This window comes from Dermacentor silvarum, chromosome 6 (assembly GCF_013339745.2).
Source record: "Dermacentor silvarum isolate Dsil-2018 chromosome 6, BIME_Dsil_1.4, whole genome shotgun sequence".
Taxonomy (NCBI): Eukaryota; Metazoa; Arthropoda; class Arachnida; order Ixodida; family Ixodidae; genus Dermacentor; species Dermacentor silvarum.
This window is the reverse complement of record NC_051159.1, coordinates 133,427,669-133,447,649: the sequence shown is the minus strand read 5'-3', so window position 1 is coordinate 133,447,649 and position 19,981 is coordinate 133,427,669. Positions and strand designations below refer to the sequence as shown.

General features: G+C 49.1%; 1 protein-coding gene across 1 annotated transcript; it reads right to left on the bottom strand.

Annotated features, from left to right (window-relative positions):
- Window positions 1-1,557: 1,557 nt before the first annotated feature.
- On the bottom strand, window positions 1,558-10,989 carry LOC119456906 (uncharacterized). Its single transcript, XM_049669127.1, has 4 exons — window positions 10,331-10,989; window positions 9,131-9,162; window positions 6,121-6,556; window positions 1,558-2,273 (listed from the first exon to the last, which is right to left on the bottom strand). The coding sequence occupies exons 1-4, from the start codon at window positions 10,727-10,729 to the stop codon at window positions 2,112-2,114; spliced, it is 1,029 nt and encodes a 342-aa protein (XP_049525084.1). The 5' UTR covers window positions 10,730-10,989; the 3' UTR covers window positions 1,558-2,111.
- Between the last annotated feature and the right edge of the window lie 8,992 nt (window positions 10,990-19,981).

The window sequence follows — 19,981 nt, the reverse complement described above, 5'->3', positions numbered from 1 at the left end:
CAACGTTCAAATCCACGTAGCAAGTATCCTGAGACATCAGAAGTTTCGATGAAACACCGGTGAGAAATGAGAAGCATTTAAAGAAGCCACCGAACAGCACTGTCCATTCTGATGTACAGTGCAAAGACATTCATTTATATAACCATGTTCGGAAATTCAACGTCTGGCATCTCACACTTTGACGCACTGCCCAACGCTGCCAGTGTTCGACACCGACGTTTTCGTTCTTTCGTTTTCTTGTGAAGTGATGGCTGAGCCGCCGTTACAGATATGTCAAATACTCTTCGTGAAAATGTGCCAGGCTACCACAGATGTAAGTGGCGAATTCCCAGATGACCTTAGTAGGTGAATTGACCGTACACTTAGCCAGGCACATTTTGTGTAAATCAAGTTGCTAGATTGGTATAAGGCACAACTGTTTAGTTGTAGAAGTAGTTGAAAATATATAAATTCCAAAGAAATGTGTAGCAGTCAAACCAACAATGCGTTGTGCCGAGGAAGATGTATGTCAGCGCTGCAAAACCATCAAGGACGTTGCGCACGTGATCGGATGGTTTCTACTTCCACTTTTGCACACGAAATACAACCAGAAAAGTGCCGGTGTCTATCGACCGAATGCGTCGTTCAAACTTGTAGTAATAACACAGCCTGTTCTATCGAAATAAAATACTTGCTTCATTAGAAACCAAACTCGTCAAGCAGCCCTAAAATCAACTTGTGGGTTTTACATCTCATTACAGCCACACAGTGGCTGTAAGAAATGCCGCAGTGTGGAGTTGGGATAAAATTTGACCACCTGAAGCTTTTCTTCAATACCAGTGTCACACAGACCCTTTCGATCCCGACCGGGATCGATCGTGACCTAAAGAGAGAGAGATAAATGAGATGCGAAAGGCAGGGAGGTTAACCGGAAGATAGATATCCAGTTTGCTACCCTGCACTGGGGAAGGGAAGGCAGAAAGATAAAGAAAAATACACGCACATAGAAAGAGATCGTGATCTAGCGTGGTCCCTGTAACTGGGGTATTGCGTGCATCCCAATCTCGGTACATGAGTATATTCGCACTCCTATATGGCATTCCGCCCCCATACGGCCGCCGTCGCCGGTAAGCGAACCTAAGGATCACGGTGTAGCAAGAACCTTCCGTAGAAGTCTTTATCGTTACTCTTGAGTCACGGAGGTCACCTGCGTTCCGTGAACTGCTTGTCGGGCGCGCAATGAGGCGTGGACAAGAAAAAATGAAATGTTTGACGTCGCGAAACTGTGCAGTGGATTATCTTATGAAGTACATATCGAATACTAGAAAGCTCCAGGTTAACGTTAACCTGTTGGGGTTATTTGACGTGCACCCTAAAACACGGTGCACGAGCGTTGTTGCACATACCCGCCAAGCTGTGAGCATGAAATTCGCATACATGCTCCCACGAACACGAAGAGAACGGATAGTTTGCCCTGAGCGCACACCTTTTCTGGGATACCCATACGCGCTTTATTAACCATGATTTGCCTTGAGACGCAGCACACAGGCAGGAGTAAACTTACAACTGCAAAATCTGACATACCATGCGCTTATTATTAGGTCACAGTGACTCTTTCAGCGACTTTGCTGCTGCCGATTTAGCCTGCTTAAGGAACTTTTCTGAACAAGCTTGTTAGTAGTAAGTGCTCTCCGTTTTATATGGCGCCCTGCACTGCCACAAGAAGGCTAGGCAGTTAGCATCGCAATTTCTTTTTTGCGCTTTTTTGTTTTTGCAGTCTTGAGCAGCCCCACCTTTAGAGAGCTTTAAACATTTTCGCGAACCGAACTTATTTGTCATAAAACTTTATGGAACATTCGTAAAGTCGTAGCACGAGCTTAAATTTGTGGCCTTTACAAAAAAAATAAAGAATCGGGCAAGTAGGAAGGTATGCCATTCCTCTTCGATCTGAATGCGGCCGCCGCGGCCAGGATTCGCACCCGCAACCTCATGCACAGCACCGCAGCGTCATAGCCGGCGAGTCACAGAGACGGGTTGCACAAGAAAAAATAGCACATGTGCCAAGCAAAAGTGCACTATATGCACAACTTATATGGCGCTCGATCGCTAGAGCAATCAGGAAACGATGCAGGTTAGCCGTTGAAGTGGAACCCGTCACTGATAAGGAACACCCTGTATTGACCTTCACTTTCCGTTGTTAAACAGCGCGACAGGCTTCCCACCGGCTGGTACAACCCACCGCAAAAACGTCCATGGTAAAGGGACCCGTCGTAGGCTTCAAATTTCTGGGCTATCTGAAAAACAAGAAGTTTTTCATATACCATGTACAACAGCATATCGCTGTTTAAGGAAGCAGTGTTCTCCATGCACATGGCAAAGTAATTTTAAGCGTTTTAAAATAAATTAGTTGTGAAACTAAACTTGCTTCCTCCTCCTCCTCCTCCTCTAAGTTGACAAACATTTCTGGCGTCTATTGCGTTCCTGAGCTACACGTTAACGGTTCTTTTGCGAAAAGCTACTGCCCTTCAAATTGACACTGTGTTTAAATAAGTTTCAGTAATTATGGCAGTATTTTTCAGTGACAATATCTTGCTGCGATGTTCATAAAGGCATTTTCGAAAAACCACGAACGTAGTACATTGCTGCACATTACCTTTTTGTTACCCTGTTACCACACTTTTTTCTTGCATAACTTCTAAATGATGATCACGTGAGTTTCGTGACACTCTTAATTTAATAATTCGAATATAATAGACATGCTTGATTTGTGTGAACGTATGCTGCATGGTTTAAGCCGCATATCTGATTTACCGAGTAATATCTGAGTCAACATACAAACTTTTGCATGCGCCTACTTTAAATATACAAAGAAAATGTCCCCAAGTCGCATTTGTGGCGTTTATCAGCGTATGTGACGAATAGTACGTGAATTACCAGCAGCCAGTGAATGTCTTGTGGAAACTTTCTTAGAGCGAAATACGGCGCCATTATATTTCCTAGCGCACCCCATCTTAAGGAGCGTTCACGCAAAATGCCCTCTCCAAAAAAAAAGTAAAGGCCCTAACATCCTTTTGCCTTCTCCAAAAGAACCGGCAAATTACCGTAAACGAGGCCATCTTCCACAATCTCCCTTGAAAGGTCGTCGCATTTAGGTCGGGCTGTGCCTTTGTCGACGCCGTCCCAAGTGGACGTAGCGGTTTCTCAGTCGTTGCGGCCACTAAGCATGCATGCGTCATCACATCGTCATCAACACGTACGGCTTGCGTAAGTATTTTGCAACCGAGATGTGGTTATGGTGGCACGTCCTGAAACACTGAGGTTCTTACGATTCATTGTCACCCCGACGACCTTTTCAGCGATTCCTGAAGCAACGATGCACTAAGGAATGTGGCATATGCCTTACACTCTAGAGATCTTACTTATTTCTATTACACCTGAACCTATTACATTGAACCTTATTTCTATTTTATTCTTATTTCTTACTTTTTCTTACTTATTACATAGTGTGCTTTCAGTGCCACTAACACACAAGAACACAAAATTTTATTCGAACCTGTCACACTGGCGTTTCACGGAAAACAGAATTATTGCTGTCGTCCAGCCATTGATTTTGTTGTTTTATAAGCTTAAATTTTTTAAAAAGAAAGAAAAGGTGGAGTTGGAATGAGCTGTGCGAGAGGAATATTTTACTCAACTATGACAATACCAGCCAGCTGCAACTGTTTACAGAAGCGAGTATCGTGACGACATCAGCTTTTTCAAAAGAATGAGTCACATTTCATTCCGTCCTTGCGAAAATCGGCTTCCGGCCGTCTCTAAAACGCACGTATAGATGACAAACGTGATGCCAGTAAAGGCGCAGACACTGCGAAGTTCCGCTTGCGATATGCCCACGGTGTGCAGCCGACAGGGCAATCCATAATGCGCATACTGCAACCTGTGTCGGTAAGAAGCGGATGGCGAGGTCGCCGGGGAAGCTTTCCCGATAAGCCAGTCGCATACTCGGTCGAGAACCTGCGTACCACGGGGCAGCATGTGCAACTTAAACGAAAACGTTTCCCCATTAGTTTGCAACTTCGTACCAACGAGGGTTGGAGACGGCGCTGCAGGAAGCACACCGCTCTCCGCGGTCGTGGGTCTTGAAACACACACAACGTTTGACCTCCGAAAGTAGGTCCCGAATTTTAACGACGAACAAACTTAACCCAATCCACCCTATCACCACTAATGCAATTTCTTAACAGAAATGCCGTGTTCCGACAAGATCGGCTGGCGCATTCAAAATTGTCTTGCAGAGTCATCTTTTTGCTCTTCATAAAAATACTTTCTTTCTCTTTTTCTCTACGCATAAGCAGGGTCGGGGGTGGGGGGCCGGGTGTATTCTGTAAGAGACCACCTAGTGGTCTGTCCATTTCGGCTGTCGCTGATTGGCTACAGCTGCACGAGCGAGGAGACGTACTGGGGCACCGTTCTCCTCCTCACTCGTGCTGTTCCAGCCAATCAGCAGCTGCCGAAATGGACAGTCCACTAAGTGGACTCTTACAGAATACCCCCCATTCGCGCTTGTTGGTTGCGAAATGACACTCCCACAATCCGACATCTCATAAACCGCGTGTATTGAAACATGATCTTCACCAACGTTATCTCATCTGTATAGTGCACCATAGTACACCAATTCCTCTGCTCCCCTCGATATACTCACTAGTGCTCAACCATCTTTTCGCGTATCCAGGGCAGGTAGGCGGCCACGCGTGTGTACACTCCCGGAAAGCGGGAATCACCGCAGCGCACGCCGAACGACGTGACGCCGACCACTGAGAAGCGGTCGCGCACCGGGTCGCTCACAACCAGCGGGCCTCCGGAGTCGCCCTGCAGAACGGCGTCCAACGCGATAATCTGTTGCTCGAACGTAGTGTGCAAAGAAAAGAAGGATCAGGAGAGAATGAACAACAAATACGGCGCAGAAGGGATCTTTTATATCAACTGGCATTCACTTCATTCCATTTCTCTATTATTGTCCAGGCGTGCTTTCTGATTAAACGTGAGTTAACAGCGGGATCTCGGCTGTCTCTGTCTGCTTTTTCTTAGGTCGCTGTCTTTGTTGCACAATCTTAAAAAGACTTCCCAAGGGTGGTCAGAAACGATAGCGTACGTTGTTATCGGACTGGCCTCAACTCTGTGCTCCCCTATACGCATGAGCACTTCACAACGCATGCGTCTTCTTTCCAGAATTGAGTATCGCGTACCAAAGCTGCACTGTAGCCTATACGAGATGCCATGTTTGGAGGCCTTCGGAATAATTTTGTCCACCACGGCTGCTTTTAAACTTATATATGTATACGCCCGCATTTTCGCTTTCCGCCGTCAACAAAGCTAGGTCGCTAGGAACCGATGTACGCTAAAACCATGCACTTCATAGACGCTGAGCCACCGTGCCGCGTTCATTTTTCGGGATGCTCATGAATTATATATTAAGACGCCATGAAGGCAGTTGCGACTCACGGTGACGGCCACCAAGAAGCTTCAGGTGCGGTCGTTGTGCTAGTTACCTGCGCCTGGTGAATGTGCGACAGCATGCAGCGGTGCTCTCTAGAGTGCGTTTGCACCTTCCCACCGAAGATTGATGACTCAGAGGCACTGCCAGCTATTCGTGACTTCCGCTGCGGAAAACCGCGCGCAGCTGCCCCTCACCACCTCCTTTCAGACATCGCTACATATTACCCGCCCTAAACGGCCAGGCTGCGAAACGAAAGCATGCTTTGTCGGCACGTGTTTTCTATCACCCATGGCTATGCACGGCTTCCAGTGCGCAGTGAAAAGCGCGAGCAGCTATCGCCTGCACATGCATGTATGCTCGTGCTCAGAAGCAAAGCGTATCCAGCCTCCAGCAGACACGCAGTGTCTTTCTTTCTCTATTTCACGTTGCCGCGTTGCGCCAAGTAGTATAATGTATTGTAAACGCTAACTTGTCCAAGAACACGTTCTTTGTACCCGCGGAGAGCGGTGAGTGAGGCTCTACTACGTGCAACTTGGTCTGCGCGCATTCCCTTGACAGAAAAAATAAATAATCAAACGCTGAGCGGCGATCAAAGCGGCGCTATACCAATAGCCTATACGCTCCTGCTATACGGTCGCGTTTACCTGGCAAGTGTCCACGCCATCGCCCGCGGCACATAGCTTCTCGTCAGTGATGTCCAGCAAGCCCAGGTAGGCCTCTTCGCACTGGTCACGGTTCAGCGTCTGCACCATGGCTTCGCGGTGTTCCGGGATGCCCTCTCCCACATTCTCCTGTTGCTGCATCTGCTCGTGCGACCCGGTGGAGCCCCAACCAGACACCAGGGCCGCCCTGCCCTCGTGGTTCTCCTCGCTTGCAGTGGGCAGGCACACCATCTCGGCGCGGGCCGCAGCCGCCGGTTGTTCGAGCACCAGAAGCGCGAGGTCGTGGCGCAGCTCGGATGCGTCGAAATTCTCGTGCACGAGCACCTGTCGAGGAGCATGCTCGGCACCTTCTGCCAGCCGAAGCCGCAGATCGGGCCTGCATTTAGCACGCACAGCCGCCACGCATGGGCACCGTTCACTGTTCAGATGATGCTACGACATTTCATGTTTCGCCCCAGTATTGCCGACGCCGGCCGCTAGAGAGGCGATGAAAATGATACGCCAGTCCGAACGACAACGGCTTCCTTATGGTCGCTCGTTTGAGAGGTATGCCCTGCGCTTTGACGATATTAAGCTCACAATTGTTCCCGCTGCTCATATCGATTGCGAACGCGTGCTATCATATGCAGAGCATGAGCACTTTGATATTTTCACAACTCGGACAGTCATTCTTTCGTGATAAGCGATCGAAAGTATCACGGCGAATGTATACAGCGTCTCTCCAGTTTTGCTGGTTTTGGCACTGGCCGTCCCAAAGCTTCACTTGTAGTGGCGCATAGATCGCGCGCAAACTGCAATGCACGGTGCCTATACTGCTGGCAACTTTGGCGGCGAGCATCGCAGCCGTAACTGACTTGGTAACTGCGGCGGTTAGTTTCAGATTAATTTTGGCCGCCTTTGCATTCCATTGGCCCATCAGGGTGCGGCCTTCGCTAGCCGCACTGCCACATGTGGCATCGTGGTCAGCCAACACCACCTAGATAGCACAAGGCTTGTTCACTCCGGTCCATGACGTCATGCAACCTGACCCGAAATTTCTATTGCCAAGGCTGGCGTGACGAAAGCGGTGACGTCTAATTCACCGCGGCTGACTCAGAAACATTCCCATTAGATTATGTGGCAGTCGGGCCAGGTAGAATGACGTCATGGATCGGAGTGAACAGGCCTTGTGCTAGGTGGTGTTGGCTCAGCAGCAGGACATAACAGTCACTGAGCCGCAGTGACTATGACGTTCTGCCACTGATCGCAAGCTCGCAGTTTCGGTCCACGGCAGCCGCATACCGATGGGGTGGAGTGCAAGCTAGAGAACTCTTTGAGTGCACGTCAACGAATCCAGGTGGTTGTGATTCGGAGCCTTCCGCTACTACAGTCTCTCCATAGTCCCTATGTTGCTTTGAGGCGCTGAAACCTATCAATCAATCAAACAAATATATGGTGCCCACGCAGGAACCTGAACCACCATCACACTTCATTGACAGAAACGTTTTCGGCCCGTATTCACATACTCGTGTATGCGTAAACAGGGTATACGTTAGACATTTGCCTGCCGTCTCTTGTAGTATTTTGGCAAACAAACGTGATCGCAAAAATAGCCCTCCCCCCTTTCCTTACTACAGCACGTAACGAAAATGTAGAGCACATACCGTACGATAGAGGGCGCCCTGCAGGAAGTCATCGACAGGACCGAGCATTATCTACACCGCTGCGGTCTTTCATGCGCCCCGAAAAAGTCGGAGCTCCTGATCCTCAAAAAGGAGACACGAGGGTGGCCTCCCCAGGAGGCACCGGACCTAACATTGACCCTACATGGAGTCAACATACCCAAGGTGGACGTACTCCGTATTCTGGGCCTCACTTTCCAGAAGAACAGTGCTGGTCTCGCCGCCCTTAAAAAGCTGCAAGCGACACTTACCCAAGTCGCGCACTTGGTGCAAAGAGTGACTAACAGGAAGCACGGCCTGAAAGAGCAGGACACGATCAGATTAATACAAGCCCTGATATTCAGCAGAGTCACTTACGGCACCCCGTACCTGGGTCTCAAGAACAGCGAGAGAGACAAATTGAACACTCTAATACGAAAGACCTACAAGCTGGCACTGGGGCTTCCACCGACGACGTCGACGGAGATGTTACTCAGCCTGGGCATCCACAATACCTGGTAGGAACTAGCAGAGGCCCACAAGACGATCCAGATACAGCGACTCAAGCTCACCAGCACGGGCAGGGACACGCTAAGACTGGGCTACCCAGTCGAATATGAGTCCAGAAAACAGCGGGTTCCTCTGCTCCTGAGCGAAAAGATCACGGTAGCCAGCATCCCGAGAAACATGCACCCTGAATACAACAGAGAAAGGAGACAAGCGAGAGTGCAAGCTCTATACGTAAGGCCTACGAAGGACCAAAACAAGAAGCCAGATACACCGACGCGGCAAAGTACAAGAACAGAGCGGCCCACGCTATCAGCGTGATCAACGGCCAAGGACAAGAGGTTGCAGCGGCCTCGTTAAGCACTCCATACATCGAATGCGCAGAAGAAACGGCGATAGCACTGGCGGCCACTACGAGCAAGCGAGAGGAAGATCACATCACAGTCATCACGAACTCACAAACAGCATGTAGAAATTACTAAAATGGCCGCATTTCCAAACAAGCCCTGAACATCCTCGAAAAACTAAACAGTTTTCAAGAACTGTATATTGTCTGGGTTCCGTGACACGAGACCCTGGCGGGTAATGTAGCGGCTAACGCCGCTGCCCGAGATCACATTCTTCGGGCTATCCCACCGGGTTCACGAGCCCCGGTAGACCAACATGATAGCGTCCCGAAAAATTACGCCGATATCCTGAGTCATTACAGACTGGGTAGGAGGATCTACCCACCCCCGCATCCCAAGCTGACAAGAGAAGAGGCGGTGATGTACCGCAAACTACAGACCGGCACATTCCCGCACAGCACCCTGCTACACACCATGTATCCTACAAGCTACACTCACAAGTGTGCCTTCTGCTCTGCGCTCAATGCCCTCTACAACATGGTTTGGGAATGTGGACAAAAACCATCGGACACCACCTATCACCGGACCAACCGTCGATCAGTGGGAGGCCCAGCTGACAAGCCCGAGCCCTGAAGACCAGCATCGCCTGGTGAGCAGGGCCAAGATATCGGCTAAGGCCCACGGCATCCTGGACTAGGGACGCCGCCCACCTCGGACGATTTTACTGTCTGGAGCATTAGTGCAGTATTTGAAGTGCACCGGTTTAAGAGACCGCCTATAGTGTCCCTGTACATCGTACCACGTGTACTCACTACTCATTCTCTCCCTATTTTATTCTTTCTATTCCCCCTTTCCCTCACCCCTAGTGCAGGGTAGCAAACCGGACGCTCTTCTGGTTGACCTCCCTGCCTTTCCTCTCCTTGCTCTCTCTCTCTCTCATTTCCGTAAATAAAGTTTATGCCTCCTCCAATCGGTTCTGATGTCTCAAAGCAACATAGAGGTTACGAGAAACTCCGAAGCAGATAGCTCCGGATTGATATTGAATTTCATTTATTATCACCTTGAAGGCCTGAAGGCATTACATAAGATGGGGGGGGGGGGGGGGGGGCAATACAAACATGTGTAAAAGTGGTTACGTACAAAACAACAACAAAAAAAGAAACATTGCCGATTTTGCAGGACTTGAAACAATGAAACAAAACTTACGAATTTAAAGAAGCAACACGGCAATACGTTCGCGAACAAGAAAAAAAATACACTAGGTGGAAGGGTTCACAAGGGTAGACTATTCCGAGTGGTTTATGATGGGCTCATCAACGATGTACACTGGGAGCAGAAAGTTATTCGAAGTGATTTGTTAGCTATTCACGAAATTTTTTGCGGTCAGTACAGGTAACGAAGTGGTCAGGGAGCGCATTCCAATAAACGATTGCATCAGGAAAGAAGGAAGTGGTCATGGCAGATGAGCGGCCGGGTAAACGTGCTATGGCAGAGCTGTGACTTATGCGAGAGTAAGTTCGCAGTGGTAGTTTAAGAGGTGGTGCCTTGAGCGTGGATTGTAAAAGAAGGAGTGCAGCAAACAAAGACGAGATATGGCCTAGTGGTAGAGCGCCCGCCTCGGCTGCGGGAAGTTGTGGGTTTTTGGATATTGGTTCCCATAGGTTTTTTCCCCTTTTTTTCTTAATTTTTTTCACGCACCCAACATAACGCCATTAGCCAGCGAAACATCGACGTAGTTGACGCTGCGCACCTCTGGTGCGGCACAAAGCTGCTGGACTCCGGGGGCGCAACCGCCACTTGGCCACCGCAGCCGGTGCAAGAGGGAGAGACAGCGGCGCTAGTCATCTTGGACTGTCTCTGTGCTTCGCGGTATACGCACCTGTGCTGCTGGACGCAGTGGGCAGCTGTGAGCACGTGCCTTGGAGAGACGAGGGCACCGGCGCAGATGTGCTTACGCCCGCGCATCAGCTGCACCATCCAGGGCGCCGGGTCGGCAACTACACCACCCACCACTCGGCCACCTCGCCGCGACCATACGCCACAATCGTCACTACCTGCCAGGACAGGATGTTTCGTAAAATTGTTTGGCTCTACCATCTATTCGTGTCTATGCACTGTCCACGTGCATACGTCGCCACCAGATACAGTCATACTCGATATAACGAACACGGATATAACGAAGCTAATATAAAATGTGTCTCGTCGATGTCAGTGTGTAGAAAATATAAGCCTATAACAAATATCGGACATAACGAATATATTTTTGTGTCAGATCCGACTTCATTATAACAAGGTTCAACTGTTAGTGACAGCGTGTATTAGAGAAGGAAACGGGTGCTGCCTACCGGGTTCCGTCAAGGGGCGCGCCCTCGAAGTTGAAGTCAGAGCCAGAAGTAGTACATGTGATAGAAGCAGCAATGGTTCAGACCTGCAAGGCCAGCAAAGACGGATTTGTCGTTGTTAATTGTGTTGGTGCAGAGGATGAACCACATGATATACAACATTCACTGAGATGGCAAGTGAAACCATGTAGAAGCCTCCAGCAGATGGCGCGACCACGCCCTGGAGGTTCACAGTTTCCGCACTATGTTCGAGTGGGCCCTATAGTCAGACTTCAGATACTAAGGTAATTGAGTAGCGCCATGGGCATCTCTGCACAGAATGACTGGGTATTTTCCTGAAACAACCGAGCTAGGTCAACCGCACATTATTTTACAGCGTAAGCTGTTATGGACTCATTCCGATAGCCGTTTCGTGTCGCGATGATGCCGCCGCCGGCGGCGTCCGCCGCGTAACCGCTATCGCCGGAAACGCGAAAAAGTACCCGATTCCCGCCGGATCGAGCCCGCTCCCGCTGCGTGGGAGCCGGATACTCTACCACTGAGCCACGCAAGCGCTTGCTATCGGGCAGCGGAAAATACCCTAAGTCAAACGCAGAGTGAGACAACTCGAGCCTCCGCCAGTATGGTGGTGCCATCTGGGTAAGATGCCTGCAAACGCAGCGTCCGCAGGCGCAGACGACGATATGCGATTCAGACGAGGCGCGCAATCAACGTGCTCCCGAGCCTCCGCCAGTATGGTGGCGCCATCTAGTTAAGGTGCCTGAAAACGCGATGCGCCCGACATGTAAGTTGTAGTTGTAAGGCTTGATCGGGCTCAGCAAATTGCTCTGGAGAGATCATTACAAGCCGCAGCTCGCCGTCGACGCCGGGTGGACAGTTAAGATCGTTCTCGTCAAAACGAGGCAAACAGACTGCCGCGAAGACCCTGATGTGCAGTGGTGCCCAAATTGGAGCTACTCTTGAGCCGCTCAACCAGCTTACGCTGTGACTGTGCTGCGTGTGCCGCGCAGGCCTGTGACTTTTTATTTGACAATGCAGTCAGACAAAGCACATTTCCAAACACTGATTATGATGTGCATTTTCTGGGAAATACTAGTAACGTATCTTTTTAAGAGTGCTGTTTCTTGGGCGATTTGGAATTGCATACTGGTATGGGTTGCACTTTCGAAGACAAGGACACAGTAAGGCACGCATAAACAAACGGGAGCGCTCTAGCAACTGTTATTTATTGAAAATTTTCCGTCATCATATATCATCCAACAGCCACGTGACACTTCCTATCGCACTGACGAATTCAAGAAGGAAATTTCTTTATGTGTACACCGTCAGTACACCATCGATTGCGCCGTCAGATAAAGAAGTTTTCTTCTTGAATTCGTCAGTCCGATAGGAAGCGTCACGTGGCTGTTCGGTGATGTATGTATATATAGAGTGCTCCCGTTTGTTTAGCTGTGCGCCTTACTGTGTCCTTGTCTTCGAAAGCGCAACCCGTACCAGTACCAAAGGATCGCTGTTTCTTACTCCCGCTGACTCTGCAGAAGTATTTTCGCGACTTAACGATATGAAAAATTGCCAAACCTACGACGTCGACGGCATTCAAACAGGAATCTGTGGAATATGTTCTAGACATTCTATGTCCAGTAATTACACAGGTTTGCAATACAATCCCGAGTTCTGGCATTTTCCCCCTAGAATATGCAAGTTGTTCGAGTTATACAAACATTTAAAGGTGCCGCTACAAAAGCGCATTGATTAACAATCGACCGAATATAATATCACCAATATTATCAGAAGCTGAAAAAGTAATCCACGTAAAAGTATTATCATATTTAAACATGGATAATCTACTGCATGCCTTTCAGCTTTGTTTTAGAAAGTAACTAACAGAAAAAAAAAGGGAAAAAAAGAACGCACTTCTGACACATAATGAAACCATGCATTATATAACAGCATCCAGCAATACACAAACGTTGTTTGCTATTAAACTCTGTGGCTGCCAGTACTGCATAAATATGTAGTAAAAGTAATGAATGTGCAAGTGCTATAAATAACTTCACCGCCATGATTCTTGACTCTTTTTTTTTTTTGATACCTTCAAAATGAAATAACGTAGTATCGACTTCAGCCCCCAAGCGGTCCAAGATGCTACAAGCACAGTAAAAAGCTTCGCTGTTGTGGTGTTCGTTTAAGTAGAGGGGAACTAACTTCCTCACAGCTAGCACTCTCGCCCCTTCCCAAACTAATTCACTGCAGCCCTCTAAGGACAAAAAAAAAGGTTAATTAATACGTGTAAACAAAAACACAGGCGCCTGTGGTACGTGCGGTTCTGCCACATGCAGCTACTGATCTACCAAGAGGTCTATTAACTGTTTTTCTTTAAGGTGTTTAGTGATTAGGTGATAAAACTTCAGAATCTACTTATTTTTGCGTGTTCTGCTACTATTTGTGTGTGTGTGTGTGTGTGTGTGTGTGTGTGTGTGTGTGTGTGTGTGTGTGTGTGTGTGTGTGTGTGGTGTGTGTGTGTGTGTGTGTGTGTGTGTGTGTGTGTGTGTGTGTGTGTGTGTGTGTGTGTGTGTGTGTGTGTGTGTGTGTGTGTGTGTGTGTGTGTGTGTGTGTGTGTGTGTGTGTGTGTGCGTGCGTGCGTGCGTGCGTGCGTGCGTGCGTGCGTGCGTGCGTGCGTGCGTGCGTGCGTGCGTGCGTGCGTGCGTGCGTGCGTGCGTGCGTGCGTGCGTGTGTGTGTGTGTGTGTGTGTGTGTGTGTGTGTGTGTGTGTGTGTGTGTGTGTGTGTGTGTGTGTGTGTGTGTGTGTGTGTGTGTGTGTGTGTGTGTGTGTGTGTGTGTGTGTGTGTGTGTGTGTGTGTGTGTGTGTGTGTGTGTGTGTGTGTGTGTGTGTGTGTGTGTGTGTGTGTGTGTGTGTGTGTGTGTGTGTGTGTGTGTGTGTGTGTGTGTGTGTGTGTGTGTGTGTGTGTGTGTGTGTGTGTGTGTGTGTGTGTGTGTGTGTGTGTGTGTGTTTTAAGCTTAAGCATCTCATCTGAGGCGCTTCTAAAACTGGTTTGAATATTGAAACAATGAGTCTTTTTATAATAGTAATGGAGTTCGAGATTCCATCTGCACCGTGTGGTTTTTCAAACCACCCATCGCGCATTAACTATATGAGCACCGGACCCGAGCTGGCAAAGACTTCGTTCTTTAAAACACTTCTTTTTGCCAGTATAAAAAACATACACTCGTTTCTACTGACTTCTTATGCGAAAATGTGCCATTGTGGCAGTACGTACTATCGGCGTCAAATGAAACGCGAACAGCGGAAGCGCCTGCCGGAAGGTATAGTGCGCGCCGTCCAGTCGTCACCATCGACAGGAGCGCACATCCGGTTTGACTGCACTGCGTGAAGATGTTCCCCATATACTGCAATATTTTCGTTTCCGTTCTGGTTCTTTTATTTGAAAGCGACAAAAGATGACGGCGCAGTAACGATGACTGCCCAAACTGTATACCATGCGCATGACTGTTCGAGTTTAATTTGACGCCGATAGAACATATACGGTTTCGCTGCGCTTGGCGATAATACTTGCCCTAAGCTGTGATATTTCATCTTCTGTTTTCTTTGATTTTCGTTTCTCGCTTTGAAATAAAAGAGCCAAAAAGAAACGAAAGGTGGGAGCATCATCGCGCAGGGCAGTCAAACCGGATGTTCGCGCCTCTCAATGGTGACGACTGGACGGCGCGCACTATACATTCCGTTAGGCGCGCCGCTGTTCGCGTTTCATTTGACGCCGATAGTACATGATCCTTGTGGGGTCAGCATATATACTACAGCGAAGTGATGGCTAGTTCCCAAAAGACCCGCCAAAAAAAAAAAAAAGTTGAAGGGCGTTCTTTGCTGTTTATCGGAAACGAGAAGCAATAGCAAAACCCGGCAAAGCTTAAATAACATGCGCACCTCTTCCTGCGTATCCTGTTTCTCCCATAGCCACTCTCAGCGGCCATTACACAAGAACGTGCTGACGATCGCGTCTGCGTGAGGCTTCATTAGATCGGCACTCTTACTCTATCGGCCGTTTGACCACGTGCGCCAATGCTTCCAAACGTCCGAGAAGCCTTAGCGAGTCCGTGAAAACACCAGCCGTGCGACCATTACCTCTAAACATAGCTCTTTTCAAACTCGTGTACATACATACTCGTGCGCCATCAAGCACGCTCTTTTCAATTCTGTTTCATTCTGCGCGGCGGGCAAAATCGCTGTAGCGCTCCACGTTTAAACTTGCATGGTTTCTAGCATCACTTATTCAGTGCACACTGAAACCGCGCGATGTACGTAAAGAAAACGAAGTAAGCAACGGTGGGGATACGTCCTCCAGGCGTGACGGGGCCGTGATCGCCATATACATCTCAAGGGAGGGGGGGGGGGGGGGGCACAGCAAGAACCACGGTTATTCACGTACGAGCGGAGACGTTCCCATCCTTTCTCCAGTGACGAAAAAGGCAATTAAGAAAACCCGCTATTGCATGAATTGAAGTGAGCGACTCCGTTGGCCGATATACGACTACGTACACATAAGCTTGGCCGCCGCATGCATAGGCATCAACTGCGCGGCTTGAACATGGTCTGAATGGTAACTTACGTTGACAACGCCAGGGGGTCCTGGCACTTACAACCACTATTTAGACGTCATTCCCAACAATCGTGTTACTTAATTGGGTCAGTTAGGTGTAACGAGCACAGCATAAATACGCCTTCAAAACGTAGGAGGCGCAGTTGAGTGCAGCAATGCCACCGATCGCGCTTGCATTGGCTGCTGCCCCCCAGCACTAGCGGCGACGCACTTACCATCGTGAGGCAGGTCGTCCGAGGGTGCAGATCATGGTCGCCGGCCGCGGACAGCTGTTCAAACGGCGGCGCGCGTCAACGCGGTCCGGCGCTTCGCGGAACGCGGCCTTTCAAGGTTCGAGGAACCATTCGTCTTGTTTGGGCAGCTCCATTTCAACGCGAGGCGCCTATAGCTGCCCGATCGTGCAGAGGCGGCACATCGCCCTTTCTGGGTGCGCGGCGCAAATCACAACTCACAGTATATACTCCCAGGCGCGTCCAGAGTAAGCGTGTGCCCTATATATATTCACCGACCAACGAAGTGAAGACACGGACATTCTATAGCCATATCACTGCTGCTTCATAGATGTTCCCTAGAAGAAAAAAAAAAGGAAGCACATTAAGGGTAGTATTTTAAACGTTAGTCGACTGGGAACCGATCTGCATATATATATAGTTCCAGTATGTGCTCACGTAGGCAGCACACACAGTAACTACGTGTCCGTGAGCACGAGCCTCCAGACCCGCAACTAGGCAAACGCAGCTCTTGTACATAAAATCGAGTCGTTTATCAGGTTATGGCCGAGGGCCAACTTCCGTTTTTGGTAAGAGCCCGTGTGTCCCGTATGAGGGAATTTTGGGGGGCTAGGAAAGTCGTAAATAAGTCTGACACAAAAGGTGTTGGTGGGTGCGTGTTTTTTCCTGTCGTGCGTGGGGCTTAACTATCTGACATTGCACCGAAAGGGTCATAGTTATGCCCTTTGTAGGCTGCAGTGCACGTGAACATGGGAAGGCGAGTTTTTTGTGAAGCTTACGTATCTTTCGGCAAATCGATGTATAGCTTTGCGGACTCTCTTCAGCTGTTTCATGGCACTCGGGGAATCGGTGTATATGTGTACTTGTGTGGTGTCCGATAATAATATGAGGCTGCCTCAATGGTGTCGTATATGGCCTAGAGCTCAAGTAGAGTCATTGGCAGCCGTTGCGTAATGTTTTTTCCCTTGCAGCGGCAAATGCGTAGGGCTGATCCATGCCGTGTCTCCACTGTCCCGTTGTTGGGTTTGGGGACGGACTTGAAGGCAGGAACATGTTCTCATTGAGAACGAAGAGTACAGGGTTTATTTACACTATTTACATCACGAGTATGAGAACGAGACGGTACGTCTCATCAGTCTAGCTTGACTGGGTCGGAGCATACTATATCGAAGCACTGGCTACATCTCAGGCCCGATGGGAGAGCACTCGGCAGATGGGAGAGCACTCTCGATGGCCCCCAAAGTCTCCCTTAAAACCCCTCTGTCCAAGCTGCGGTCCCACCATCCTCCAATCGGAGCGTCGAAAGTCCACGTAGGTTCCGCCTTGAGGGAGAGGGTGCGCATACTCCCCCGTCGCCTTTGTTTCCCGAGCACCTTCGAAGAAATTCCCTCGGGCACACACTGCGCACTGCCCCACAGAAAGGAGGAGACGCTCGTAGGACAGGTGGCCTCGCGCCAAACTTGACGCGTCGGTTGTTCTCGGAATGGGCCAGCCATCGAACGGGTTTGGAGAACTGCCTTGGCGGCCAGCTGGTCTGTCGAGCGGCCGTGAGAACGCGTCTACTTTTTCAAGAGTAAGGTGTAGAGACAAGGTGTCGCCGCTGATCTTTTCCCGGCGGGACGGCTTTTCAGCCTCCCGAAGCGATTAGTCGCAGGCAATCAGGAGACGCTTCCAAGATCGCTGCCCCCGCTGGTCGCCGAACGTAACACTGTGTAACAGCAGCGTCCGTGTACAAAGCAGTGGTCCAAGGGGACGTCAATGTGCAACGGTACCTTCCGCTTAGGCTTCGCGGTTACTCAGCGGCTATATGACGTTCGGTCTCAGAGCAGAGGTCACGCGTTCTATTGGCGGTTAAAGTAACTCTATTACGATGAACTGCTCGGTCATAAATTACATCTGCGAACGCTGATCACTCGAACAGGTTTGTGCCGTCAATTTGCAATGAGAGCCGCTGCATGCATGCTATCTTCCCTGCTTGCGAAAGTTGGAAAATCAGCAGTAGAATATATATATTCAATTAATGATCGATCCTTGGAGCTTTCAATTTCTTTCACTGCATTCCCCTTATTTTTATAGGCACAGTCGGCCACGAATGTTTATGGGACAAAAGTTCAAAAATATTGTGCCCGTAAGCTTTTGTGGCCGACCGTACAATAAACGACTAGTTGCATGTGTTAGCACAACAATGACACGCTTGCGTTTTCAAGCATTAAGTGCTCCTATAACAACGTTACCCACCGCGGTAACTTATTGTGCTAAGGCGTAATTGCGCTGCTAAGCTCAAGGTCGCGGGTTCGATTGCGGCCGCGCCGGCCGCATTTTATTGGAGGCGAAATGCAGAAATGCCCGTGCGCTTAGAATTAGGACGAGGGTGGTTGCTTGGGCTAGTTGGCCATTCATGCTAAAAAAAAGGAGCACGTTAAGAACCCCATGGTGGTAAAAATTAATCTGGAATCCCCCACTACAGGCGTCTCTGCATAACCAGATAGTTTGTTTGTTTGTTTGTTTTTCGTTTTTTCGACACGTAAAACCACAGAATTTTAATTCTAACAACGTTCTCGGAGCTCTTTTACGCATGGTTTTACTTTTATAAGGAACGTTAAAGACGTGTGTTTGTGTTCTCAGGAACGCGCGCGCGCACTGAACAGTTTCCCGCCTACCGCAAATTGAAACAAAGACCGCATTATTGAAAAGGCTGGCGCTTTGGGCTATGTTTCAAACAACCAAATAATAATGTGCATAGCAAGAGTTGAACCTCGTGCCGGCTCTAAATCTAGCTGGGAAGCGTGCTATGGAGAATAACTCCTTCCTTGTTAATAGGAACTGCATGAGACAACTCGGGTGTATTTAACGTACAGTCGCGTTCGGTATGAAAGACAACAAGGTGACCGTGGTCGAAGGTGCTCCACGAATGCACGGCGACGCCGAGACACGAAAAATTGGAGAACAAAGCGCCGTTCCAATTACTGGTATTTATTAAACCAGTTTTTCGAATGTCGGCGCCGCCGTGCAGACCTCTTCGACCACGGGCCCGTCGTGTTGCAGCTCACATTGAACGCGACTTACTGAGCACGGCACGCACCACGTTCCAAGAGAAAACTGCTCAACATTTTTTTCAAGATCAGGTATCACTTATCACCTTGACTGTACTGCCCGTTACAGAACTTGGAAATTTTCCTGCTCGGATGCCTTTCTGATACGATTAGATTTACCATGGCCCGACACAAGAATGCGAACAGCATGAACATATTCCGAGCCCTATGCGGGTGATATCTTCGGTAAACTATGATTGAAAGCCTCAGGCAAAAAAAAAAATGAAAAAGAAATCGCAGTCAAGCGACTTCTTCGGCACTGAACTGCGACAGCAGCGCGGTCTCACATGGAGAACGTCATCTTGTTTGCGTGTTTGTTCCTCAAAATTTTTGCACTCACCCACCCACGATGACCAGCCCACGAGATGGAAACGGCTGAGAACAAGGACAGAGCTTGGCCGGACCCTTGACTGTCGAGATAAGCCCAATTAAGGATCGCCACCAGCGGCTTATCAGACTTCTGCAGAGTCCGCTCTTTTGCTCGGTTATGTACGTTGGACACATATGGTACTTATACGATCGACCACGTTACAATACCCCTCAAGAGGTGTAAAGAGTATAGTTCAAAGAATAGCTGTAAATAGGTAGGCGGAGAGGTCGGCCTGAGTGAAGTGGCTCTAGCCTTCTACACCACGCTGGGGAAGGGGTTTGGGGGAATAAAAGAGATAGGATGTGAAGAGGAAGGAGGGTGGTGGTATGGTGAACACGATGATGAGGGCTGCACAGCATACTGTTTTTGTGCTACGTGTACGTGCACACTTCACAGAACAGCACAGTCATCTTCGCGGGCAGAGGTAGAGGTTACTGCAGTGTAGCTATAGAAGACTGTCTATAGCTTGCATAATTTTTGCAGCTGTTAGCGCCACTGGCGTACTTAAACCAGACAATGGCAGCTGCAGGGCGTCGATTATTTGTCGCAGTATCGCGTTGATGACAGAGTCCAACGGTGATTTTTTTTTTCAGTGCATTGTCCTTGCTCGAGCTGTAAAGATGTCCATGCATGTTTGCGCCCCCAGCCCATCCCTCTAGATAGTCCTTCCACCAAGAGTTCGCTAAAGCTGGCTTCGCCA

What these genes read in the sequence shown, in the direction of transcription:
- LOC119456906 (XM_049669127.1), bottom strand. Translation starts at nt 10,729, where the DNA reads ATGGTAGAGCCAAACAATTTTACGAAACATCCTGTCCTGGCAGGTAGT. An exon ending in GGCTAATGGCGTTATGTTGG is followed by an intron (nt 9,163 to 10,330) that starts GTGCGTGAAAAA and finishes ACCATGTTGTAG; the next exon opens with AGGGCATTGAGCGCAGAGCA. An exon ending in GCAGAGCAGAAGGCACACTT is followed by an intron (nt 6,557 to 9,130) that starts GTGAGTGTAGCT and finishes TCATCTGAACAG; the next exon opens with TGAACGGTGCCCATGCGTGG.